The 27,702-nt window shown below is 41.5% G+C and overlaps 1 protein-coding gene across 2 annotated transcripts; it reads left to right on the forward strand.

Moving 5' to 3' along the window:
* Positions 1–1,335: 1,335 nt before the first annotated feature.
* Positions 1,336–27,702, forward strand: ASH2L (ASH2 like, histone lysine methyltransferase complex subunit; the record flags this gene model as incomplete). 2 transcript variants are annotated; one of them, XM_081333701.1, is made up of 18 exons in its annotated part: positions 1,336–1,472; positions 3,765–3,834; positions 5,278–5,423; positions 7,392–7,480; positions 8,375–8,469; positions 10,228–10,323; positions 10,560–10,655; positions 11,464–11,539; positions 13,370–13,387; positions 16,675–16,768; positions 18,304–18,521; positions 19,588–19,755; positions 20,569–20,762; positions 22,518–22,610; positions 23,785–23,883; positions 25,228–25,287; positions 26,647–26,765; positions 26,925–27,702. In XM_081333701.1, 17 exons carry the CDS (start codon positions 1,336–1,338, stop codon positions 26,752–26,754), a joined length of 1,857 nt encoding a protein of 618 aa, XP_081189827.1. In that variant the 3' UTR covers positions 26,755–26,765; positions 26,925–27,702. The 2 variants fall into 2 exon arrangements, with proteins under 2 accessions (XP_081189827.1, XP_081189826.1); XM_081333700.1 differs by lacking the exon at positions 26,925–27,702 and having other exon boundaries at positions 26,647–26,861.

The following is a 27,702-nucleotide window of genomic DNA, read 5'->3' on the forward strand; positions in this document are numbered from 1 at the left end:
TATTAATTCACTCTCTGTTTTTTTGGAGCTGCTTACAATACATGGCTTACAATACATGGTTTGCGTGTAGTTTTCTTTTTTAAAAAAACAATAAAATAAAGCAGGAAGTATTTTAAATTGCTAAATATTTTATATTATAATGTATAAGATATGTGCAATAAATAGTGTGCTTTTGCACAAGTCTTCAAGTTGCCAAGTTTGAAGGGCCCTGCTTCGGAGCTTCCTATGATCATAAAAACAAATGGCACAATTTTAAAAGAAGTGAAGATGGGAAACAGAGTCGAGCCAGAGCACTAAAATAGGTATGTTATAAGCTAGAGAAAATCTAGCCCTATTTAGAAGTAGAAGTAGCTGTCCAGAAGTTGTTAAAATGACAATTTCCAGCAGGGCCACCTAGGAGCGGCTAAAGTAAGAGATGCTGAGAATTGTGCTTCACCAGTCATAAAAGGGCCAGACCTGTCATAAGCAATCCCACCACATACAGAGAATGTCAAATGAAAACACTGAGAGACCGAAATAATAATAATAATAATAAACCTTTATTGTCAAAGTACAACATGTGTAAATTGAGATTAGCTGAGCCTCCCCCCCCCCCCGCTCTCTCCCCCCAACACACAGTGACAACAAACCCTCCATCCCACCACACCATGTGAACCAACTACACCACACACTGGCCTCCCAAGTCAATTCTGCATAAGATTATGTCCCATTTAAATGCAGTGAATGGGTTCAGCAATAATACATTATAGCATCGTAATGGTAAAGCAACAGATCAAAACTATTTTGGAGTTATAATAAAGCATTATTATATATGATACCAATATTTGTAGCTCAGGGGTCCTTGGTGCTTTCTGAACTTGCTTGTTTTCTTGCAGACATTTCATTCCCCAACTAGGTAACATTACCAGTGCTAGTCCTATATATGCCCTATATGATGGTATATTATATGAAACATAGGATAATATGTTACAATAATGCTACAATGCAGTCATATACTATAGCAATATAATGAATATGCTGCTGTATTATGATAGGGTAATTAAAGGAAATTAAAAGCTATCGTGTTATTACTGCATAAGATGATCCCAATTCCCTCCCCCCAATTAGGTTTAAACTAAGAATAGAAGATATTAAGGGAGCTAAAAGTTTCTGAAACACTATATAATATTTCCAATGCAAGTGCTACTTTCAAGTCATCAAAAAAACTGGTATTGCCCCTTTAAGGGGAAAAAAGTGACGTTGCCCTTTTAAAAAAAGGGAGAAGGGGAATCAGTACGAATAGCTCTCGCGAGATTACGCACCAATAATCCCACGAGAGGCGTTTTCTAGTGCAAGATGGCGTCCGCTGGAGTTGGGGCCTCGGCACCGGAGGATGGAGGCGACGGCGAGGCCACACCACCCAGTGTTTCGGAGCCGATGGCTGGGGAAGCTGCGGGGCCACCTGAGCAGGGAACAGGGGACTCGGAGACCGGGTGAGGGCTGGCGATATGGCGGGGAAAAAAAGATCGAATTTGGAATCTTCATTTCTATTGGCCAGGGAGCACTCCTATTGGCCGGAGGTATCGGATCCGCTTCTCATTGGTCAGAGTTTTGACTTTCCGCCCAATGAACTCCGTCCGGCTTCTTTCTCCCCGCCTGTCGAATCCCGGGCTTTGCAGGAACGCTTTCAATGGCGGGATGCATCGAGCCTGTGCTCCTTCCAGATGTGGAGACTACAGTTCCCAGAATTCCTAGCCGGCTGCAGTTAGGCCGCCGTCTCGTTGAATTTAGTCCGTTTAGTCTCGGTTTTGGGGGGGGGGGGTGGCGACTCCCCAGATTTTCAGCCAGCCAAGACCGTGCCTTTGAGGACATACAGACCCAAGACCTCTGTAGAACAGGGGTCGGCTATAGTCAGGCAGCTGCATTCGCCTTTTGCTCCCCCCTGAACTCTCATCTCTATTCATTCCAGTAACCAGACATTTTGGTTTGCTTTGCCTCTTGTGTTCGTTGAGTTGTAAGCCATGTTTTCCGACTAAACATGTTGCATGAGCAGGCATGCAGCATATTAAGTATTTAAACCATGGCTAAACAGATTGTGGTGTAGCTTGTTAAATGACAGCAGCTTTGCTGTTTCCTACTGTGGAATCAGGTTAGATATTAACATGTTGCATGAGCAGGCATGCAGCATATTAAGTATTTAAACCATGGCTAAACTGATTGTGGTTTAGCTTGTTAAATGACAGCAGCTTTGCTGTTTCCTACTGTGGAATCAGGTTAGATATTCCTCCGGCCTTATTTCTTCTCTGCTTCTTATATTCCTTTTAATATGTGGCTGGTGCTGATTAGACCATAACTTAACTCCCATCCTATACTGTGCACCCGCTTCTTCTTTAGTGGCTACTTTGGTTAGTGACCATTCACAAATACGAAATTCAGTTTCCAACCAATGTGCAAATTTATGACCCAAATCCATGCATCTGACTACAGGAGTGAGAGAACTTAGTCTGAATGAGACTGCAGCTTGTCTTTGTCAGTTGGATGTTCACCTGGCACTAAATGAGGAATGCTTGTAACACAGGTTCTCTCTTGTTAAAAAGTATGAGGTTATTAGTGATGGTGGGAGGGACATTTTTCTGCTATAAACCATTGAGAATTGCTTCTGAGCAATTCACTGAGCTAAAAGGAAAAAATCTAGCATAACAGACATTTGCTATGCTTCTCTATTGGCAAATATCAGGTTAGATCTGTTGTAGTTACCTGACTTGAGAAGAGATTTAGCCTTTTTAGTGTGGTTTTGATAGCTGTTTTGGATTATAGCTTTCTACTTGGTTAGACATATAATCTGGTCCTTGGAGAATAGCTGAGAATAGATCCAATAGATTCACATTCTGAGAACCAAACTTAAAACAATCTTTCCAAAGCTATAATGTATGACAAAATTATGATGGGGATACAATTATACGAATGGTTACTATGTATGCTGTAGTGAGAAAAAAAGTGAGATATGATTGAGTAAAAACATGCATATTTGCCAACTAATAGTGTGGCAAATTGAAGTGTCTGTCCCACTGAGCCCTCCTTAACTGCTCGGCATAAATCTAATGAATAGAATTGCTTGAGGTGACTCAGGCCTTCCTTTTTAAGAATCATTGAAGTGAAGCCATTTTCCTGAGTCAAGGAAATCTTTGTCAGAGCAGATTCAACCCTGGTATTTGTGGTTAATAGGCTAAGATGATGGATAAATATCGCCCACGCCTTCCTGAAACAATATTTGCATCAAGGTAACAAAAAGTCACGAACATCAGGATTGAAGGAATTGCATAAATGTCTGTATGCTTTTTCCCAACAGAATTTTTAAATGCAATCAACTGGAACTGCAAATTAACACTGTGTTTACTTTTCAAACTGAAAATAAAAATGTGATCACTTCCAATTTCCATACATCTGTTAGAAAGATTTTTTTACACACATCAAATTAGCATCCTATAGTTTTGTTTCGTTTTCAAGAAAAAAGAAAAGACAGCTTTTCTCTATCTCTAAGCTTTTTAACAATAACATTTTATTAAACTATTTGATTACTGCATGTTAGTAATGGGGGGAGGGAGGTTGTTTGCTGTAAATATAAAAGTAAACAGCTGGGGTAGAACAAAAGCACATAAAACCCCCAAGTTCAGTTTCAACTTAAAAATGCTCAGTGCCAGAATCAATAGATTCATTTTGTTAAAACAATTAAAATTAATAAAACAAGTTATAAACCTGTAATAATGACTTTTACTGTCTTTCAGGGGTGATGCATCGCTAGCTGATGTCACTGCTACCCTGGAAACAGAATCATCCAGTGGAAAGGATGCCTTGGTGTGTAAACAAAACCTGTTCTGTAGATATAAAGCATGGTGGGGATGAGACAGCATACAGGGCGGAGGTACAAAAACTATCCATATGGTGTAGTAACAACAACTTGCACCTGAACATCGGCAAGACGAAAGAGATGGTGCTAGACTTCCGGAGGAAAAAGGAGGAACCTGCCCCACTTTACATCGGGGAGGATTGTGTGGAGAGAGTTTCCTCCTTTAAATTTCTGGGAGTCTACCTCTGTGAAGATCTGACCTGGAAAGTTAACACAACCCAGGTGGCCAGAAAGGCCCAACAGAGGCTTCACTTTCTTAGGGTCTTGCGGAAGAACAGGGTAGAACAACGGCTAATGACCCTCTTTTACCGGTCTACTATAGAGAGCGTCCTCTCGTACTGTATTGTGGTTTGGTATGCTGGTCTGACAGCCGCAGATAGGAAGGCATTACAGAGGGTGGTGAGCACACCACAAGACATTGTGCGCTGTCCCCTGACACCACTGGATGACATCGCCAGGGCTTACTGCTTTGGAAGAGTGAGGAAGATTCTCAGGGATGACTCACACCCTGGACGGTATCTCTTTACTCTCCTACCATTGGGTAGGAGATATAGGAGTATAGCCAGCTGCACCAACAGGCTGAAAAACAGCTTTTATCCATGGGCTGTTAGGCGTTTGAATGGGAAATAATTTTTATAAACTTTATGCATAATTGACTTGCAAGGCCGGTGTGTTGTGTAATTAGTTCACATGGCGTAATAAGATGGAGGGTTTGTGTCACTGTAAGCTGGGGGGTGGGGGCACGAAGGGAGGCTCAGCCAATCTCAATGTATACATGGTTGTACTTTGACAATAAAGGTTCATTCATTCATTCATTCATTCATGGTTCATGATTGATGTGGGTATGTTAAAAAAATCTAATAGATGTATGCAAATTGGAAGTGATCACAATTTTTTCCCCAGTTTGAAAAGTAAATGCAGTGTTAATTTGCAATTCAAGTTGATTGGATTTAAAAATTCTGTTGGGAAAAAGTATATCGGTATTTATGCAATTCTTTCAATCCTTTAAATCAATTTGAAGGTACCTGATTGGATTCCCAAATCAGCTTAGGAATTCAGTTTGAAGATATATTTCAAACAGATTGAATATTCAAATCAAAGCTCACATAAGCATTCTAAATAAGGCCAACTAGACAAAAATGTAAAAATCCAAGATACTGAAATCAGAATCAAGGGTTGGTTTTGCAGTTGTGTTTAGTGCCACAATATATGTCCTGGATTGTAATAAAAAAATGTGAAACAAGATAGCCTAAAGAAATCTCAGCCATGAAGTTGAGCAGGTGGGGATACAGTGGTTACCTAGGGTGACAAAACTTTCATTTTTACTGGGAGGAAAATATTTTAACTGATCTCGGTGGCTTTTTGTTACTTTTATGCAAATGTTATTACAGGAAGGTGTGGGTGATGGTTCAGAAGTCATGGATAACCAGACTAGCTCTGTGGATGAGGATAATGGAAGACAACTTGGAGAGATTGAACTGCAATGTGGGATTTGCACCAAGTGGTTCACCGCAGAAACATTTGGCATTGATACCACGTATGTAGTAGCAGCATATTAATAGACACTCTCTTGATCAGGGACAGAAGTTCAGTAGAGTAATCAAAACATTCTCTTCAATTTTTCCAAAAGAGGGCAGCATATGCTTATATCTGAGGTTGGTTTCAAATAATTGGTGGGTATTAGTTGAATTTGAAACTTCCCTTGTTACATAAATATGGCTTAGTTTCATTAACACTTTATTTACATAATTATTTACCAAAAAAACCCCCCATATTGTTCACTTTATTTTGTTGTTTAGCAATAGACTATTGGCTATTACTGTATATAAAAACATCCCGTATAGTAATAGGAGTAAAAAATGGTTCCCTATTATGTTGCAAGAGATATTTAGTAGAAGAGAAATGATAACACTAGAGTTTTTCAGGTAGCATTCTTTAATTGCAAGAACCAACATCAAATGGCTTATGTCCCAGGCTTTCAAAACTTTTTCCAGTTCTTAACCTCTGCCACAAGATGTTGGAAGGCCATTTTAAAACGTCAGTTCTGTGATTCAGTTGAATATGCCTAGACTTCATTGTGGTTGCTTTGTGATTCTCATGTGCCTGAATTTAAATATCACCCTAAACCTTAATCCAATTTGTGAGGCTTTGGCTCAGTGTATTGTGTGAAGTCAGATAGTGGTGATTATTTAATAAATTGTGGTTATGCAGAACATAATGTAACACAATATTATAGTTTTTAAATACGCACACAGAGACACACTTCTCGCTAATAAGCTGTTTCTGGCTGAGGACCTACCTTTCCTATCTCTGCTGTATTAAGAACACTAAGACCTGTGTATATTAATCAAAGCAGTTGTGCTGTGTAAATTGTCATGCTTAATTCAGGGCTCTCCAATCCCTGGGCCACGGCCCACTACCAGGCTTTGAGTTGTTTGGAAATGGTGGGCTTGTTGCCCCTTGTGGAACCATCCCCCCCCACCTCCACAAAGCCGGAAACCCTGGCTTAATTCATTTGGTTTTGAGTATGCCCAGCCCTTTTAGAACATCCAAGTATTTGCAGGATGAGGATTTACATATTATCCTTTACATTTCCATGAAAGTTTGAGGCTGTTTATTTGCAGCTGGTTTCTCTGAAATCTTTGACAGCCTTGGCTAAAGCTGAGTGGAGAAATGCTGTTTTGCTGGCTCATTGTGAACAAATAATCCTAAAGCTGTAAACATCAATTGAGTTAATCAGAAAAATGATAGGACATTTAATCTTTAAAAAAAAAAGAAGCCCAAGGGGTTTTTGTGAGCTGTCATCTACAGGCCAGTTCTTAGTCCAGTACACATAAAATAAACAGGACTGATACCATGGGTTATACCCTACCTACTTCGTGATTTGAAACCATTCTGATCCATCTGTATAGCGCAGCTCATAGAAAACCAGAGCTAAGCAAGCATTGACTTCAGAAGTCCCAAGAAAGTGCAGGCTCTGCTGAAGCCCTGAACAAAATCCCTTGTGTCACTTGGTAGTCGGGTTTATGATGTTAATAAGGGTGCTTCTCACTGACTCCAAATTTGATGGTTGGCCTGGAGGCTTTTATGTTCAGAGATCTTGACGTTGATGTTCAGATTACAAAAAGGACCCATACAAACTTCTCTCTTTTTGTGTTTATTGTCTCTGCGTATGTCTACCGATGAAGGAGAGGAGCAGTGGGGTGTTAAATTACTAAAGGAATCAGGTTGTGTGTTTACAGTTTTCCTCCATTATTTGAGAACAGTGGAGTTTGGGATGGAGTTAAGCATTTGGTGGCTGAGCTGGCTTTTATTTCCATGTACGTCTTCAGGTTTTTTTTAATTAATATTGCCTCAAGGTTTATGCTTGAGGTATGGGTGAGTGGGCAAAAGTCTTGCATTTTTTTTTTTATAAATGGCTTAACCTGCCCAAGTGTTACTTTACTGAGTGTACATTTTTCTTCCATCTGATTTATTGAGAACAACCACTGAATTGTTGTTTCAGATCCTGCCTTCCTTTTATGACTAACTACAGTTTCCATTGCAACATTTGCCATCACAGTGGGAATACATACTTCTTAAGAAAACAAGCAAGTAAGCTGGTAGAAAAAAATTTCTATACCCTTTTTTCCCCCTGCATTCACTTTTATTTTTAAGTTATAAACTTCAAGAGATGGAATTATCTGCAGCACTCTTAATCCTTTCATCTCAGGAGTTATTAAGCCATGCACGCTGCATGAAATACCTGAAATTGGCAATATTACAGCTGTTTTCAGAGGCTTTATAGATGCAGAAGAAGCAAAGTCCAGCTTCGTTGGGTCTATGTTCAAGCTCTGACTGGCTTATTCCCATCCCTGGCTTTATTGCTTGCTCATTTTGGAAAATATTAAGACTTGCAGGCAGTCCTTGCTTAACAACAGTAATTGGGACTGGAGTCAGTTCTGCAGTCCCCGTCATCAAATGAATCACCATTGGTCATTAAGGGAGGACCACATGTGACTATATCTTATGACATCCTACTAGCATCCATTTTCACTTGTTGGAAGCTGGCAGGGAAGGTCACAAACTGGTCTTGTTTCTGCAGCACCCTGCAGTGGTCAGAAATGCACATGCTGGTTGCTGAGTGTGTGGATTGTGATCATTTGACTGTACGGGCACTGTAATGGCCAGAACTTTTGAGGACAAGTCATAAGTAGCATTTGCTCAGTTATTACCTGGGGACCACCTGTATCACCAAAACCAAAAGGAACATAAAGATTATTGAATTTATCTGATTTAACATTGTAGCTCTCATATTAGCACTATACACAGTCCCGAGATACACGGTTTCATCTCTTTCTCTCTCCTTTGCCCATTATTATACCAATGTTGAAATTTCCTCCATAACATTTTTTTCACTCACACCTCTCTTTAACTCATGATGTTTATTTCAGACCATAGAGTGTTATTGAAGAAGCTGGTCTCCTTTCTGTGTCTCTTTTCTTAAAGATTTAAAAGAAATGTGTCTTAGTGCCTTGGCAAATCTGACTTGGCAATCAAGGACGCAAGACGAACATCCCAAAACCATGTTCTCAAAAGACAAGGTACGGCTCCATTGTTTCTGCTCTGATTTTGGACCCCTAGAATGGCTGAAATCACATAGGACAATTTTGCTAGCAGTGGTGAATGAAACCTACCAGAAGTCTCCTATTTTTTATTTATTTTTTAATCCCATTTATATCCCGCCCTTCTCCAAAGACTCAGGGCGGCTTACAATTTAAAGCACAAATCAATGTGCTTAGCAATAGCCTTCATTCTATGTATATGCCTGCTTATTAGGGCTTTCGCCCCCCCCCCCAGCGGCATTATTACAAAGTCAGCTTAAATACTGCTTTAGTGTTAAAAATATTTATTCTCTGCCTACCATGGTTAGGCGTCATTCAGAGCCATTTAGTAGAATAACTAGTGCAATTTAAAAATATATCCATGGAGCCAACGCAGTAAGTAGTAAGGCCGTTTCTGAGATGAACAAAAGTTTTGTTTTTTTTTCTAAAAGTTTGCAAGAGCTAAAATTCTCAGAACCGGCTTCAAGAACACTTTCCTGGTATCGAGTACGGAGGGAAGCCTGATTTGGTAGCAAGGATTCTTGGGATGGTTTAAACTTTTTGCCCCCTGAGAATTGAGTCCGTTGTGGTTTCACACTAATGAGAATAAGCTTTATACATTTTGTTGAATGTTGAGAATCATTTCAATACTCCTGACGAGAGACCATTTGATCAACCGTGCTCTCTCTCGTGCCACACATCTCCTCATACAGAAAACTTAAATTTTCTTCTTGGCAGGAATGTATGTTGGAAGAGCATTCAGACACATATCCTGCTGTTGATGCAAGATGTATGTGTGTGTGTGCGCGCACGCGTGTATGAAAGAATGTGTGATGTAATGGTGAGGAATAAGGAATAATACTTCTCAAAGTAACCTTATTCAAAGGGGTCTAGTGAAGAAAAAGATAGAGGGAAGAATGAGAGTTCATCTATTAAATCTTGGTGAAATATGTACCTTCTATGTATTTGCAACCCACTCAAAATTCCAGATTATCTCCATGAATTAAGGAAACTGCCTTTAGCTCTGTCTTAATTGTATCTTGCCTTTTGGGTGGCAAAGCAAAATGATCTTTTAGATCTGTGCATCCACAGTAAACTTTAATACCAATTTAACAGAATAACATTGGAAGGAACCTTAGAAGTGTTGTAGTCCAATTTCTTACTCATCCAGGAAACCCTATACCAGGGGTAGGCAACCTCGCCTCTTTTATGACTCATGGAGTTCAACTCCCAGAATTCCTGAGCCAGGAATTCTGGGAGTTGAAGTCCATAAGTCATAAAAGAGCCGAGGTTGCCTACCCCTGCCCTATACCATTTCAGACAAATGGTTATTCAATCTCTTCCTAAAAACCTCGTGTTGGATCACCCACAATTTCTGGAAATTTCTTAGATCTAGGTTGCTTCTCAACTTGATAGGTTTCCATCCATTGCTTCTTGTCCTGCCTTCAGGTACTTTGGAGAATAGGTTGATCCCCTCTTTTTTGTGGCAGCCCCTGAGATATTGGAACACTGCTATACTATTAGCTCTGTTCCTTTCTGTCAAACTAGACCTACCCAGTTCCTGCAACCATTCTTCGTATGTTTTAGCTTTCAGTTTGCTTCAGTGCATAAAGCTTAACCCTGTTTATATTTATAAATCTCTTTTTTATAATAAAAAGTCTACAGTAGACATATCGTAGGTGATTGGTTAAACTTGGTAAATTGCCTCGGCTGTGAACTCCCCTGTCATCATTATATTTGATTTTTTTCCCCCAACAGGATATTATACCCTTTATTGATAAGTACTGGGAATGTATGACAACAAGGCAGAGACCAGGAAAAATGACTTGGCCAAATAATATTGTAAAAACAATGGTAAGTCAAGATGAACAACCCTGCCATTTTTCTTATTGATCACATTTGATTACAAATTGAGAGAAAATGCGTCGGTGAGTGGACGAGTTAATCCATTTTGTTTTGTAGTTCAGTTTTCTCACTGAACTTCAAAAGCTTATGTTATTCCATTTTTGACCATATGACTAGCATTTGATCTTCTCTGAATAAGGAGTTTGAATTGTTCGCATCCATCTTGTTTGAATGCTTCATTCTAGTGTAAAGAAAGAGACGTGTTTTTGGTGAAGGAGCATCCGGATCCAGGTAGCAAAGATCCGGAAGAAGATTACCCCAAATTTGGACTCTTAGACCAGGTAGGTTGGTGATAACAGAACATCTTACAGCACACATGTCAAACTCACTACATCACGTGACGTCGCACAACGTATCGGAGCTTTTTCTCCGTTGCCGGCAATGGGGTGGGCGCGGTTTTGTAATGATGCATCCGGCCGACGGGCCGGCAGTTTGACACCCCTGTCTTACAGCATGCTGGCAAAATTTCACGACAGGGTAAATATTGATAATACCAAGTAAGACTTTGAATTTGGTCTCTTTCTGAGTGACGGAAGGTTCTAAGAAGGTAGGAAAGTTCCAGTTGGGCAAATATAACCCAGAAGATTACAGTTTTGGGGCAGGGGGGAAAGAGAAAAGTAGTCATTTGAGGAGAAGCAACACCTTTGACTGGTAGGGATTGGACACAAGTCTGGCTTCTCCTGCCGAAATGTCTTTCCTTGAAACCTGGGGGAAGGCAAGCTCACGTAGGCTATTTCTTTCCCTCAAGCCAAAGGTTAACCTCTCAAACTGTCGCTGGAAAATTATTTTAAAATTATTGTCCAGTTGGTTGTTCTTCAGTGATTGGCTCACTAGCAGGGTGCTAGGTTTTTTTTTTGCAATGATTGAAATTGTTCGCACCTAAGAACAGACCTTTTTTTTTCTGCTGTAGAATTTACTGGGGGGAAATTCCACCATAGTGGCCTTCATTTCTGAGAGAACAGGAACTATAAGATACGGGGTTTGGTTGGTAGCTTTCAAATCTTAACTAATTGAAACAGTTGTGAATTGGAAAAGCGACTGAAATTTTTGCTTGCTTGTTTAAAGAAATATCCTTTGCTTTCTTTTTAGGACCTTGCTAATATCGGTCCTGGGTATGACAACCAAAAACAGAGCAACACTGTATCTACTCCTGGAAGTCTAAATGGTAAGTTTGTTTATTTTATTTTTTTTCTGAAGTGAGGAAACATGAATTTAAAATTTTCAGTCCTCAGACTCTGTAGTTGAACATATTTTCTTTATAAATCCAAATATAATTAAGTTTACATCCACTGTTTTATTTTTGTTTAGGTTTTTTTTTCTTCTTCTTTGTGTGTTATAGCAGTAAACAATTAAACAAATGGTTAAATTTAGATTGCAGTGCTATGCCTGACAGCTTGAAACTTCCAGTGTATTAAATGGGATAAGCTCCCAGTTAAGTATTCATAAGAATACATCTTTATTGAATTAATTTTTCGATTAGAAGCTATGTTAAAGAATTCTTTCTGTATTTTGTTTACGTGAAAAGGCATACCATATGTGTACCTGTGCCTAAATCTGTGTTATTTATTAGAAGAAACTGTGGATTCTTTTTTCAGAATTGGAAAGTGTAATTTCGCTAATAACCCCACCCCACCCCCAAAAATTAAATAAATAAATAAATAAATAAATAATTATTAACAACCACAATATAATAAAAACTAGAAAAGAAGTCTGGCGAATTTAAAAATGCAATCTTCAGTTGAAAAAATATTCCAATATTTCATTCAAGCTTGTTACTACAGATATTTTTTTAAAGCCTGAATGTGTGGTTGTGCATCTAACTTACTCTCTCTAACTAACTATGGAGGTTCTCCTTCGTCCAGGTCATGGTTGTGGCCAAAGGTGCTTTTATTCTAAAGGCAGCTGGACTTTCCGATTTTTCTTTCCGATTTTTGGCCTCTCCTCCAAGGACCCCCTTCTTCAGTTCTTGGATGAGAAGCGACATGTCTGAAAGAAAAATGAGAAAGTCCAGTTGCCATCAGAACAGAGCACCTTTGCGAACAGCCACGTATCCAGAACTGATCTGGAACAGTGTCTTTGTGCTTCTAAAGATCCCCTATTGATTTCAGTGGGACTTGCACAAGCACCTGAAACCTCAGCTGACCCCAGTCTAAGGGTAATGCAAATTAAGGAGGCTCAGTTAAAAATCTATTTCTCTTGAATTATTGGATTCAGTTGCCGTGACAGATAAGTCCCATGCAGGGAATAAAAAAGGGTTGGCTGAGAAATAAAATCCTGCCAATCCGTTCTGGTTTCATGGTAACCCTGGAGATTCCATGCTTCCTCAGCAGCTAGAACAGACATGTCAAACACAAGGATCCGGCCCGCAAAGTGGTTTCATGCGGCCCGCAAAGCCATCCTGGAAACAGCGAGGGAACGGCCCCCACTGCCTTGGCCGTGGCCCAGAGACCCTCCTTCTGCCAGAGACCCTCAGATCTGTCCCACTCCTGCCCAGGACCCCATAGGCACCCTTGATGCGAACGATGTAGAGCTGGCCACGCCCACCCAGTAGGCCATACACACTCTAGCCACGCCCACCCAGCAGGCCACGCCCACCCTGGCCACACCCACCCAGCCCCCTGAGGGAAACCGCAATGCTGATGTGGCCCTCAATGAAATTGAGTTTGACACCCCTGAGCTAGAATAAAGACCCCCACCACCCTGGAACTGAAGGAACCTGGTTGTTCCATCCCCCCTCTGCTTAGCCTGATTTCGTGCTGGGAGTAAGAGAAGGGTTAGTCCCATTCTCCCATTTCTGAGATGGAATCCCAGGAGAAAAGAAGCAGAGAATTTCCTCCGCCTTTTAAGGAGTTTATTCAATGAATATCCAAGGACTTTGGTTTCTGAATAGACACACGAGGTATTATTGTTTCATTTCCATTTCATGCTGTGGTGTTTTGCTTTCACGTTGTAACTTTCACGTTACAACAACATGCTGCAACTTCTGTTCTTACAGGTGGAGCCTCTTTGGGAGGTGAATATGTGAATATTTACTTTTCAGCTTCCTCAAACTTAAGTATTGTGTGAAAAGCCTTCCTCCCTCCCTCCCTCCCTCCTCTCCCCCCTCCCCCCCGTTTTTGCTTTGTTTGGCCAAATTGTCGTAGAAACTAAGTATAATTAATTAATCCTAAGCCTGCCACATTAATTTGTAAGTGGAACATTTTTTAAAAAAAAAATTTAATATGAAGCATTTACAGCGGTCAAAAGCCATATCCTCCTCCATTTTGTTGATTATACAAAAATTTGAATTTTGGATCCAATTTAATTGATTGATTTGGTTTCTATGGAAGAGGTTTGGATGCAAGTATGTAGATGTGTAACCTCGGTTCTTCCTGTTTAAAAAGTTTTCCTTGGGCTTTTTGTGTGGCGTTAAGATTGGATGAGGTAAATGTTGTTCTTTATCCTGAGCTTTACTGTATAAAGGTAATCCTCGATTTATGGCTAGTCAGGTAGCAACTGTTTGAAATGACTAGAGACCTCCCCCAAGGTACTTATGGCTACACTTTGAAGTGCCCTCGTGGTCTGAATTTTGAGCACTCGGCCAACAGCCCTCAATTACAGGCATTTTCAGTATCCCGCACTCCTGTGTCTGGCGCTTAACAACATTTTTGCTGGAAACCAGCATTTATTCCGGTTTCTAGGAAAAAAAAACATCCCATAGCAAACAATGGGTTTGCTTAACGATCTCCATGTTTGCTCAACAGCCACCGCAAAAAACAAAACAAAAAGGTCATAAAATTGCACGAGATGTTGTGATGATCCGCTTACCAACTGCTTGCGGGCTCAAGTTATAGTAAGTTGAGGACTACTATTAAAGTATTGGTGGAAAGTGTCTTTTTGAAAACATAAGTTTTGTCTCTCTCTCTCTCTCTCTTAATAGGCTGCTAAACATTGAAATACAACTGTTCATTACAACACTGCCTTCTGAATTCAGACAGTCAGTTCTTGCCCCCACTTTATTAGTTTGCTTCTCTACAGGAGCTCTTACTACACAGTCCTAAGAGCAGGCTGGTTCATGGATTCTGATCTTGAACAAAACCCTATTCAGACACAAAGTTTACTGGTTACTAAAACACTGGTTCGGTTCAGATATACGCTGAGACAAAAATCTGATTTGTTTCACTTGAACGTAGTGTATCGCCTGAATCTTACCATTGTATTTTATACAAATCGGGCAGAGCTTGCAGTGTGACATCACAATACACATTTGATAATTTTGACGAAACCATCTTGAGATGTCCCTAGTAAAATGAACCATGTCTGAACAAAGTTTGCTTATCTGCCTCAGCTTAGTCTAAGCCTGACTTAGTCATAATACTATTGGGATGATAAAATTCAGTGTCCTCATGTAGCCCAGATGTCAGTAGTAATCAGTCCCAAGTGTTTATAGTCTGCTGAAGCCCCAGATCAGTTGTTCCATGCTTTTGAAAAAGGTTGCTTAAGCCAGCCTGGAAATAGTCCAGCTTCATGTGATAAAAGAATTTGTTGCCTGAATTTAGGTAGGAAGCCAGCACTCCCGAGATGCAAAGAGAGAGGAGCCATTTTAAAAAAATAAATAAATAAAAATAAGCATACCTACCTTGCAATAATGAAAATAAAAAATTGTACAAGTAGTCTTCAACTTACAACAGCTTGTTGAGTGACTGTTCAAAGGCCCTGAAAAAAAAAGTGACTTGTGACTGTTTTTTTCACACCTAACAACTGTGGCAATATCTGCATGATCACGAGATCAAAATTTTAGACACTGGTTCACCTTTATGACGGTTGCAGTGTCCCGGGATCACGGGATTCCCCCTTTTGCGACTTTCTGACAAACAAAGACAACGGGTGGGCCAGATTCAGTTATCAAAACATGTTGCTAACTTAACAACTGCAGCGATTCATTTTACAGCTGTGTGAGGAGAAAGTTTGTAAAACGGGGCAAAATTCACTGAACAACTCTCTTGCTTAGCAGCAGAAATTTTGGGCTCAGTTATGGTCGTAAGTCGAGGACTATCTGTATTTCAAATTAACTGGTGGTGGTGCAGAAGACGATAACTCCCTCCGAAGGCTGTGTTTCCTAAACCACTGGAGATCTGACTTCATACTTACTACTTTTGATTTCATACTGATTACTTACTCTATACTCTGCTTTCTGCTACTATTGGAAGGTAGCTCTCTGTAGTCCACCAGCATGCTTGCCTCTAGTTGATGAGAAGCAAGGAATCCAGAGCCTGAACAGATCTACTTCTGCTACTCACTAGCTGCACACATCTTTTTACATTCAAATCAGTCCTGAATTACTGTTCCTGCTCACATTTGAGTTACACGTTACAGTGGACCCTGCTGTTCAAAATAGTTTTCAGATCCAATAGGGTCTGAAGTTTAGATTCTCCGTATTTTCCCAGATTCATTTATTGATGCTGGATGCACCTGCTTACGAAGCAAGCATGCGGTTAAACTGGAGAGAGAGTCACGTGGGCAACACAGTAATGTTAATGAATGAGGATAAGCAGTTGGCTGTTTTGCAGAAAAACCTTGTGCTTTGGTTTTCCTGCCTTCTAGACTTTGAGTGGATGGATGCTTGAGCTGGGCTAGCAACTGTGTGACTAAATGTCTTCTAAGTCTAATTAAGTCTCAGTTAATTATGGTATAGTATGGTTATTTTTTTAAAAAGGGATGCGGTGGCTCAGTGGGTTAGGACGCTGAGCTTGTCGATCAGAAGGTCGGCAGTTTGGCGGGTCGAATCCCGAGTGCCGCGTAACAGAGTGAGCGCCTGTTACTCGTCCCAGCTTCTGCCAACCTAGCAGTTCGAAAGCACGTAAAAATGCAAGTAGAAAAATAGGGACCACTACGGTGGGAAGGTAACAGTGTTCCGTGCGCCTTTGGCGTCTAGTCATGCCGGCCACATGACCACAAAGACGTCCTCGGACAAACGCTGGCTCTTTGGCTTTGAAACGGAGATGAGCACCGGCCCCTAGCGTTGGAAACGACTAGCACGCATGTGCGGGGGAACCTTTACCTATGGTTATTTTATTTACTGTCAGACCAGTGACAAACATGATGGTGCTGCTTGTGTCTCGCTGAAAATACTTTTGATTCCCAAGTTAGAACAGGCCAGGAAAGAGACCAAACATACGGTGTTTTCTCAGAACAGTGAGGTTCTGCTTTCCACCTGGACGCAGAACCTTTCTTGAGGTTCAGAGATACTCATGGGGATTAGGGCCAGTTCCCCAATCATATCAGTAGCTGACACACGTCTGTGGTGTTTCTCTTCCCAAGGGGCTCTTGTGCCAGGCACCAGTGGGAAAGGAAGGGGGGCCAAACGCAAGCAGCAAGAGGGAGGAACTACAGGAACAGCCAAGAAAACGCGGAGGTAAGTCCCGAGAATTTGGTGGGTAAGGAAAGGGTGGAAAAGGAGAATAATTCATCATCCTTCTGTGTGCAGGTGGTCCTTGACTTGCAACCATTTGTTTAGTGGCTGTTCAAAGTTTCAAGAGTGCTGAAAAAAAACTGCCTTGCGACCATATTCCACATTGACGACCATTGCAGCCTCCCCTTGGTCATGCGATCCAAATTCAGTGGCAACTGGATCGATGATTACGGGTTTATTTATTTATTTATTTATTAATGGGATTTATATCCCGCCCTATCTCCCGAGGGACTCAGGGCGGCTAACAACATCAAAACTTAAAGGTCTCTGTACAGTAAATTAAAAAATAAAATTTAAAATAAATTAAAGAATAAAGTTAGAATTGTAAATATAATTAAAATCCCTGTCAGTCTATGTCAGCCAGGTGGAAAAGGAGTGTTTTGAGGCCGCGGCGAAAGGACTGGAGATCTTGGGCCATCCGAAGCTCAGGGGGGAGCTGGTTCCACAGGGCTGGCGCTCCCACAGAGAAGGCCCTCCCCCTGGGGGTCGCAAACCGACATTGTCTAGCCGACGGTACCCTGAGGAGGCCTTCTCTGTGTGAGCGTACTGGGCGATGGGAATTTGTTCCCGGCAGCAGATGGTCCTGCAAGTATCCTGGGTTGCAGGGTCCCTGGGTCATGTGATCACCTTTGGCGGCGTTCTGACAAAGTCGGTGGGGAAACCAGATTCACTTAACTGTGTTAACTAACTTAACAACCTGCAGAGATTATCTTAACAGCTACGGCAGGAAAGGTGGTAAAATGGAACAAAGCTGAGCAACAGAAATTTTGGGTTCCGTTGTGGTTGGAAGTTGTGGATCACCTATCTTGTTATCCATTTATTGCCTTTCTGCGTAGTGTTGCTACAACGGGGGAATCCCTTAGCACAGGTTTTTTTCAAACTTGCCAACTTTCAAGTGTGTAGACATAAACTTCCCCGGGCAGTGTCTTGAAGTTACCCAGTTTGAAAACCACTAGTTAGCTCACAGTCCAGCATATCAATATACAACTTCCTTGACTCATTTGTAAACTCTGTTGATGTGGAGAAAACACATAAATGAAAGAGCAGGCATCTGAGGGACTTTCCAGCCTGTGTGTATCTTGAGAGCAGAAGGTTTAGCAAGAGAACGTTTCCTTACAGGAGCTGTCGAGAGGCCTGTTTAGGCCGCCTGTCTGCTGCTCCTCATAGGGATTGGCAGCAAACTAAGGCAAGCGTTGCCTTGTGAGTTCTGATCAGCCCTTCCATTTCAAGGAAAAGTATTGAGACTCCTCCTCCTCCTCTTGATCTGTACCACTTTGTTGCTGTTGTATCGCGTCTTTATTATATTCTGCTTTACCTTACATCTTTGGCCACATTGTGGCTCACCTAGAAGGGAAGGAACAAATTAAAATTACCATGGTGAACAACACTGATGAATCGAAAGGATCTATTCCTCTCTCTTTCATTGCTCGGAAAGCTGAGAGAGATCTGCCGTTGACCGATGCATTTTGCTTCCACAGTGATCCTTTGTTCTCTGCTCAGCGTCTTCCACCCCATGGCTATCCGCTGGAGCACCCGTTTAATAAGGATGGGTACCGTTACATTTTGGCGGAGCCAGACCCCCATGCTCCTGACCCAGAGAAGTTGGAGCTAGATTGCTGGGCGGGAAAGCCGATCCCTGGAGATCTCTACAGAGCCTGCCTCTACGAACGGGTCCTTCTAGCTCTGCATGACCGAGGTACCAAGCCGCTCGATCGCATTGGACGTTTCCCGCACTTGGTGACTGGGGATGGCTAAGAAGCCCTTACTGTGCAAAAACTAGATTTTTAAAAGCGAGGCTGTTTTGGGGGGGGGAAAGGAAAGGAAAGGAAAGGAAAGGAAAGGAAAGGAAAGGAAAACCAGCCTTTGAAAGTTGTGTCACAGATTTTGGCAATGTGATCTTGGGATTTCAGTAAAAAGAGTAGGCAGATCATAGAGCTACCCCAAGGGAGCGTAAGATAAGGTGATCTTAAATGCGGAATTGTATGGAAAAGTCAAGGGGGGGTGGGTAAAAAAAAGGAAAAACAGCAAATGGGTCATCATAGGAATTCAAGAAGCCAACTAGAGGAAAGTATGTGTTCTTGGAGATGGTATCTGCCAGTGGCTTTTTTAAATCGCAAAGCAATGCATAATCAAAAATACCTTGGAGTGATGGCTGTAATTAATGGGTATGTTTGTACTTAAAAAAAAAATCCATAGTTTTAATTCCTTGCATTTCCAGGGAAGTACCTTTTATTAATAGCTTTGATATCTTGAAGAGTAGCAGAGCTCTAGAGAGCCATTGCAATGGCAGGAAGATCGGTCTGGAAATTTCCTCCAAAAAAAAAATCCAGTACATTTTGTTTGCATCGTGTAGGATAGTTTGCAAAAATAGGCATTTCTTCCTTACATCAGAACATTTTCTGACCGATGCCATTTACTTTCTAAGAATAGTCCCTCGGAACAAAATGAATTTTGAGACTGCCAAACTAGCCTAATGCATCGTATTTGGAGTCAGGATTTGTCAGTGATTGCTAATCAGCTTGGCAAACTGAAAAGATCAGTGTGATAAAAATAAGAACTAGAAGTTCCCATCGTATGTTGTTGGCTGCCAGTCAAAATACACTGTGGTGCATTAAACAAACTGGTCCAGGAATGTGTGATACAGCAGAGGGGAGAGCAGTGATACTTCGAGTCTTTCCATTTCTGGGGTTTGCTTCCTTTCTTCCTGATGGCACTCACACAACGGTTTGTCGTTCTTTGCTTTCCCCCACCCATTGCTGCAGCTCCTCAGTTGAAGATCTCAGATGACAGGCTGACCGTCATTGGAGAAAAAGGCTATTCGATGGTACGAGCCTCACATGGGGTGCGGAAGGGGGCTTGGTACTTTGAAATATCCGTGGATGAGATGCCACCCGAAACGGCTGCAAGACTTGGGTGGTCTCAGCCTTTAGGTAAGCCTGCCTCTACTTCTTTCATTTCATTTTTTTTTCATTAGTTTGAGACCTGCCCCTTTCTTCCTTCGAGGACTTCATGGTAGGTTGCAGGCATTGGGCAAAGGGCCCTTTCTCCTTTTTTGTCTTCCTTATCCATAGAACATAGAATCATTTCATGGTGGCCTAGAGGTGGAGCTCTCGCCTCACAGTCAGGAGGCTGTGAGTTCGATCCTAGGTAGCGGCAGATATTTCTCTGGGCACCATGTAATCATCTGCTGCGAACACCAGATAGGTGTCGGGAAGGGCATCCCGCCAGTAAATGCTCAGCTCCATCCAGTTGCCCCGACTCTACCCTGATGTAAGGGATTCCACAGTCATTAAAAGAAAAGGAATTACATAGAATCATAGAGCTGGAAGGGATCTCAGAAGGTTTCTAGTCCATCTCCCTGCTCAAGGCAGGAGACCTTATACCATCCCAATCAAATCGTTGTCCAGTCTGTTTTTGAAAATTTCCAGTGATGGAGCACTCACAGCTCCAGGAGACAATTTGTTCCATTGATTAATTGTTCTCACTGTCAGAAAATTTCCCCTTACTTCTAGGTTGGATCTCTCTTGAACAGGCTTCCCACCATTACATCTTTGTCCCGTCCTCAGGTGCTTTGGAAAACAAGTTGACCCCCTCTTCTCTGTGGCAGCCCCTCAAGTACTGGAAGACGGTTATCATGTCCCCCCTCCCTAATCCGTCACCCACCCTCCGGATAACAGTTTGAAGTATTGAGTAAACAAATGCAATCAGGTATTGGACAAGCGTAACGTTTGGTTTTTCTACAGGAAACCTTCAAGCTCCTCTGGGTTACGACAAATTCAGCTACTCCTGGCGTAGCAAGAAAGGGACAAAGTTCCACCAGTCCATTGGTAAACACTACTCATCAAGTTACGGCCAGGGGGACGTGCTTGGTTTTTATATCAGCCTTCCTGAAGACACAGAAACAGCCAAATCCCTGCCAGATACTTACAAAGACAAGGTGGGTCTTCTAATTAAGCCTCGTTGTAATAGAGGTGGCTGGGCATTTCCACAGGATACCATAAGAACTCTGGAATTCCTCACTGAAATTCTAGAATAAACTGGGAAACTAATGGGGCAGCATGTCTTAGGATTGTAAGTTATATAAGAGAACTGGCATAGGTACTTTAAGTATGTGTAACTTAAGACGTCTCTGTCCCTAGGCAGCTAAGTATTTCTTTATTTACTTACTTTATATCCCACCTTTATTATTTTTATAAACAGCTCAAGGTGGCAAACGTATCTAAAACTCCTTCCTCCTAGTGTCCAGTTGTCAACTGTTCTGAGGTGACTTGGCCCAAGGAGAGTGCCTGGCTTAAAGTCACCCTGCCAGTGTTCATGCCTAAGGCAGGACTAGAACTCACAGTCTCCTGGTTTCTACTTTGGTGCCTTAATCACTAGACCAAACTGGCTCTAAAGCAGCTGGGCTTCTTCCTGCCTGGTGCAGGAATCAAAACTAAGCCATCCCTGATCATATTGGAATCGTGGCCAGGGGGGCATTTGCCCAGTTGCGCCCCTATCTGGACTGAGATGCCCTACGTATGGTCACTCACGCACTCGTTACCTCCCGTATAGATTACTGCAATGCTCTCTACATGGGGCTGCCCTTGAAGACCACCCGGAGGCTCCAGCTGGTGCAGAATGCGGCCGTGCGGGTTGTGATGGGAGCATCCCGATACTCCCATATTACACCCCTCCTGCGTGAGCTGCATTGGCTACCGGTTGTCTTCCGGGTGAGATTTAAGGTGCTGGTACTTACCTTTAAAGCCCTACATGGCTTAGGCCCGGGATACTTGCAGGACCGTCTGCTGCCGGGGACGACTTCCCATCGCCCAGTGCGCTCACACAGAGAGGGCCTCCTCAGGGTGCCGTCGGCTAGACAATGTCAGCTGGCGACCCCCAGGGGCAGGGCCTTCTCGGTGGGAGCGCCAGCCCTATGGAACCAACTTCCCCTTGAGCTCTGGATGGTCCCGGATCTCCGGTCCTTTCGCCGCGGCTTTAAAACACTTCTTTTCCATCAGGCTGACCTGAACTGACGACAGGGATTTTAAAATGTTTTTTAATTTTTAACTTCAATTGTAATTTATTTTATTGGGGCTGTTAATTTAATTCTTTTTAACTTTTGTATCATCGTATTTTATTGTTGTTAGCCGGCCTGAGTCCTTCGGGAGATAGGGCGGCATATAAGTCCCAAAAATAAATAAATAATAAATAAACTATCTTCTTGGATACTGTGCTCTCTATTCAGTTTGCCACAACCACTGCAAAAAAAGAGGGGTTTTATCTTTTTCATTAACCTAGGAAGGAGCTGCTCTATCTTGGTCAGAAGACTGCATTGCAAATAAATAGCAAGCAGGGATGAAACCAAGGGCTGCTGGTTTTGTTGTTTTGTTTAAAATATATTTCTATCTTGACTTTTCAGGATGCAGATCTTTGCAATGTACCTCAAAGTGCGGTTCATATTTGCGGTCCTTGATATTTGATAGTTGCCCATGGGCTTTTCTTTTGCCCGCCACAACCCATGAACGTTTTTACTCTTGCTGAAGGTGGTGACTTCTGTTTACAGACAGCTAGGAATAAACTCCTTGCTGAATTGTCGAATTAATCAGTTGAAGTCACATTTTGTGTCAATCATCAGCAGTTGCGTTTCTGTCTCACCATTGTTTTACAAATGGAATTTCTGGCTTTGATGTCTTCTCCCATGTGCCCTCCTTAGGCTTTGATCAAGTTCAAAAGCTACTTGTACTTTGAAGAGAAGGACTTTGTGGACAAAGCTGAGAAAAGTTTAAAGCAAGCTCTGGGAAGCCAAGTAAGTTGGCCTTTAGCAGCAGAAATTGGGCTGCTAAAAAAGAATCGTATGTCATAGAATTGGAAAAGGCCTTTTGCATCTTTGAGTCTAATACACTGCCTTGGTGCAGAAATTCAAAATAACCACACACACACACACACACACACACACACACACACACACACACCAAAAAAGGAAAAAAAAAGGTGCTCTGGGTCATTCAATGAGATCTAGTTTGGAGACAATACTAAAATAGGAGAGAGAAATTGGAGCTGTTCAGAAATGACTAAGCTGCAAATCCTGAGAGTTCCAGCTAGTGTGGGAGGAATATGGGAAGGCCGGTGATATATCAGGAGAATGGCATATTCCTCCTTTCTGCCTTTAAATCACAATGCAAATTTACGAAAGGCACCTGTAACAAAGCCTGTATCAGAGTCAAATTGTGGCTTGCTGCAGTCTCCCTATAAGATTTTTGTTTTACCCTTGTGTTCAATACCATGGTGAAGAGATTGTATATTTTCACTCAGGTATCCTCAACAAGGGCTGTTTGTTACTGGAGTAAAAAATTGTAATTTCTGTGGACAGCCTGCCAAGAGCTTTTCCCCTTAGAAATGCCATTTGAAAATATACTGTTCAAAACTTTGCTTGGGTGTTTTATATGATATGTAATTTAGTTTTGAAACATTTGTGGGTTTTCTTTTCTCCTCTGGCCCCCCTCCCCTCCCCCCCCCGGTGTCTATTATAAGAGCTTAAATGTTTCTCTGATTATTTTAAATGAACTTTGGGAAAGCTGAGGATCCTGAATAGTACTTCAACCGCAGAAAGGGCTTTGCCAGCTGCATTTTGAAGATGCCATAAAGTTGCCTGTTGCACATCTCTAGTCTCGGCAAACTCTTAAGAAAGTTTTCTTAAGAATTCTAGTCTAAGCAAACTCCTAAGAAAAGCTTTCTTAAGAACGCCAAAAATGGTTTTCCATCTTTATAAAATCCAAGAGTCAAATCTTGTGGTTCATTTATTGCTTGGATGCTGTACAGAAGCTCTTTTTTGCATTTTCAGGAGAACACAGGGTGTAACCCAAAGGGCCTATATGCTGGTTGTGCTGTTAAAGCACAACCAGTGGGAGAAAAGGAATTTTGCAGGTCAAACTGAAATCTCCCCCAGATTATAGTCACGCTCTGCTATTTGTCTCCTTTAGATAATCTTCTATAAGAATGGTACCAGTCAAGGAGTTGCATACAAAGACATTTTTGAAGGTGTTTATTTCCCTGCAGTATCTCTGTACAAAGGCTGCACGGTATGTAGAAGCTGTGGGGCACAGCTCTTTCAAATGTGGGTGCTTTGGGGCTCTGATACATGCTGGGTGAAGGCCTGACCCTGAAAGCAGGCTTATCCTAGCCCAAGGATTGTGGATCAGTGACACATCTGTTGATGCGAGATTGTGCCTGCCCCCAACTTCCCCAGTCCCCTCTTGGCAGTAACCGCTCTGCGGTGTCCCTCCTTATCTGCTTGCCAAGGGTTAGTCGGTGGGAGGCTCATCTCCTCTGCCTGCTCATCATGGGACTGAAAAGACCACAATAGCCGATTCGAATTAAGCATGGGAGCAAATGGTGAGCGCATTTGGAGAAATATTTGCCTAAGTCAGCCTTGCGCTTATCAACAACAGCCTAGGAGCTGTCAGATCGAGAGAGCTTGGACTGGCATGTAGACTAGTGGGAGAAAAATAGATAACAGTTTCTCCTCTGCAAATTTACCTGGCTAATAGGAGAAAGAAAGGGGAAAAAAATATTTTTTCAGCATGCAAATTTCTGGAGGAAGGCTGTTATACGATTTGTCGCCAGAAATCTTATTACAGCTAGTCCTTGACTTACAACAGTTCATTTAGTGAGCATTCTAAATTACAATAGCCCTGAAGAAAGTGTCTTATGACCATTTCCCCACAATTGTTGATCTTTGCGGCATCCCCCATGGTTATGTGATTTACCTTAGGATGCTTGATAACTGATTCATGTTTACGACGGTTGCGGCGTCGCAGGGTCATGTGATTCCCCCTTTTGCGACCTTCCTGATGAGCAAAGTCAGTGGGAAAGCCAGATTCACTTAACCAACGATGTTACTAATTTAATAAATGCAGTGATTCACTTAGCAAATGTGGCAAAAAAAGTTCTAAAATGGAGCAAAACTTACTTAACAAATGTCTCGCTTAGCAACATAAATTTTGGGCTCGTTTGTGGTCATAAGTCAAGGACTACCTGCAATACTTAAGAAAAAAAGCTTATGTTTTATAGGCTGATAACTGAAAAGGGAGTTTGCTTGCAACAAAGAGAAATGGGAGTGTCTGACTTTTATACTATTTTTCATAGTAGTAGAAAAATTTGCAGCACAGTAACTTTTTTTCTGTAATTCTTTACAAAAAAAAATCCCTGTAAAGCTACATGTAGACCTACCCCCCCTTTTTTTTCTTTTTAACTTTATCCTTTTTAAAAGAAATTGTTTTATTTGGGGTAAAATTGTCCCTCTGTCTTTTCCATTATAATTTTCCAGCTGCATCTTTTTCTTCCAATAATACCCTTTGAAATAGGCAGTACTGAGCAATGCAAAAATTGAAAATAAACAAAAATAAACCCTTCCTCTTTCATAGGTTTCTATCAACTTCGGACCCTATTTCAAATATCCGCCAAGAGATATTAGTTATCGCCCGGTAAGCAAGTCCATGATCAGAACGATGTGTGACTTTTTAAAGTGATGTAATCCAAGGTTTTATGTGCAAGCAATCTGTAACATTTTCCATGTAAATGAAGACCTCAGTTTCATTGGCCAAATTAATTCTGTTTCTAGTAGAAATAACACATGCACATTGCCCCCTGTATAAAATTATACAGATAAAGAAATAAGTTTGCCAATCTAGTTATGCACTGACCATGTATAGCTCCTGAAGGTTATGTTCAGTTGGCTATGCATTTATCCTGAGAGCAAGAATTCCTCTTTAAAAAAATGCTAAAAATTCACACCAATTGCTAAATTGTTTGGCTGCCTATTGTTCTCACTCACAGCATTCACACATGCTGTTTCAGCCTTGGACAAAAATAGCTGTGGATATGATTTGATTTCCAACTTAAAGGAAGAGCAAGCCCTATTCCACTCTACAACTGTTTTTTCTTCAAGCTGTAATTGAAAGTAAAAAGACATTCTCCCTCTTCACATATTTAATTTCTAAGCATAAGCTTGAAATGTAATCAAACACCCTTCAGTATTCCTTTTATTTCAAGAACGGGCCAAATGAAACTTCTGTGCTAAAATTCTCTGTATTTTGCAACCAGAAATTCTTAAGTTAAACCATTTCTGCTGATAGTAAGTTAGGCACGTAAAACATTGCTAAGCAATATAGCAATTCATCAACTTAGAGGGCACAGCGTGCTTTCATTCTAATAGGCACAATCGATGTACTTCTAGCTCTTTTTCTGCAGAGATGAAAAATCACTTTGTTTTTTAAAAGGAAATTTAGAAGTGTAGGGCTATGCAGGAGCTATCCGATTAGAATCAGCTTTGCAAAAGGGCCTGCAATATGTTACCGATGTGTTATGATTACTGAGTGCACAACTCTTTCAAAATGCCTTCGTCCTTCCACCAGGAAATGGGTAATAAAGGAGCCATGGTGGCACAGTGGTTAGAATGTAGTATTGCAGGCTAACTCTGCTCATTGCCAGGAGTTCGATGCTGACTTGGTCAGAGTTGACTCAGCTTTCCAACCTTCCGAGGTTGGTCAAATGAGGACCCAGATTGTTGGGGGCCATATTGCTGACATTTAAACCTCCCAGAGAGTGCTGTAAAGCACCACGAAGCGGTATATAAGTCAAAGCGCTATTGCTCTTAACAGGGTCCCGCTCTCTCATCCTTTGAAAGCATGTCAAGAATTGCATTGATTGGCTGACTCTTAATATTCTGTTGCAGACTGTTATTCCTCTGTTTTTCGAAGTACGCAGATGCAAACTAAATCTTAATTGCTTCGTACATGGACACTAAACCAAAGCAATTCACCCTTTCCTCTCCCCTTCTGCAGGTCAGTGACATGGGCTGGGTTGCTGTAGTAGAGCACACGCTGGCGGACGTCCTGTATCACGTGGAAACAGAAGTTGACGGGAGACGCAGTCCACCTTGGGAGCCTTAAAAAGACGCCGTGTATTTATTTTTTATTTTTTACAAAAAGAAAAAAAAATAACATGCTTGGTGGTGGTAGAGGGGGGAAAAGTAATAAATGTCTCTTTTTTAAATTTCTAGATTTGTGCAGCTCTTCCGTCTTCCTTTTCATTATTTTTTTTTAAATTCTTCCTCCTACAGGCAGAGCAAGCAGTAAGTCAATGGGAAATAAAGAGTTTCTTCAAGATAAGCAGAAATATTCTTTCCAAAATGACTCCTAAGAGAAACTGGAGCTTTCCCCCTCCCCCCTCCCCCCCAGAAGGTAAAATTGACCCTTTTCCAGGTCAAGATCTAGGGATATCCTGCACTGAGGTTGATAACAGAAAGATGCAAACACTGCTGTTATCTTTCACTTCACCTCTGTCTTTGAAACGCATTTAAGGGGGGGAAAGTAGGCACGAAAACTAAATAACAGAGAAGTTAAGGAATGATCAATTTAGTCTGTTTTCCATTAAGAGAAAAGAAGGTCTACGGACGACTTTATAGCAGTATTCCAATATTTGAGGGGCTGGCACAAAGAAGAAGAAGGGGGGGGGTCAACTTATTTTCCTTAGCATCAGAAGGCAAGACAAGAAACAATAGATGGAAACCAATCAAGGAGAGAAGCAACCTGGAATTAAGGAGAAACTTCCTAACAGGGAGGACAATTAACCAGTGGAACAGCTTGCCACCAGAAGTTGTAGTTGCTCCATCACCGGCGGCTTTTAAAAAGGGACTAGACAGCCAGTTGTCTGGAAAGGTACTATAGAGTCTCCTAGAAGATCTTACAGCTCTTTATTTTGTACGTATGTATGTAAGACAACGATGTCTCGATGGGACAAACCCTGATGTGTTTATTACTGCACATTTTTTTAATAACACAGTGCATTAGTAATTTTTACTTTCAGTTTTAGTAAAGAAACAAAACAAAAAAAACCTC

Source organism: Vipera berus, assembly GCF_964194415.1.
Source record: "Vipera berus genome assembly, chromosome: 8".
Lineage (NCBI taxonomy): Eukaryota > Metazoa > Chordata > Lepidosauria > Squamata > Viperidae > Vipera > Vipera berus.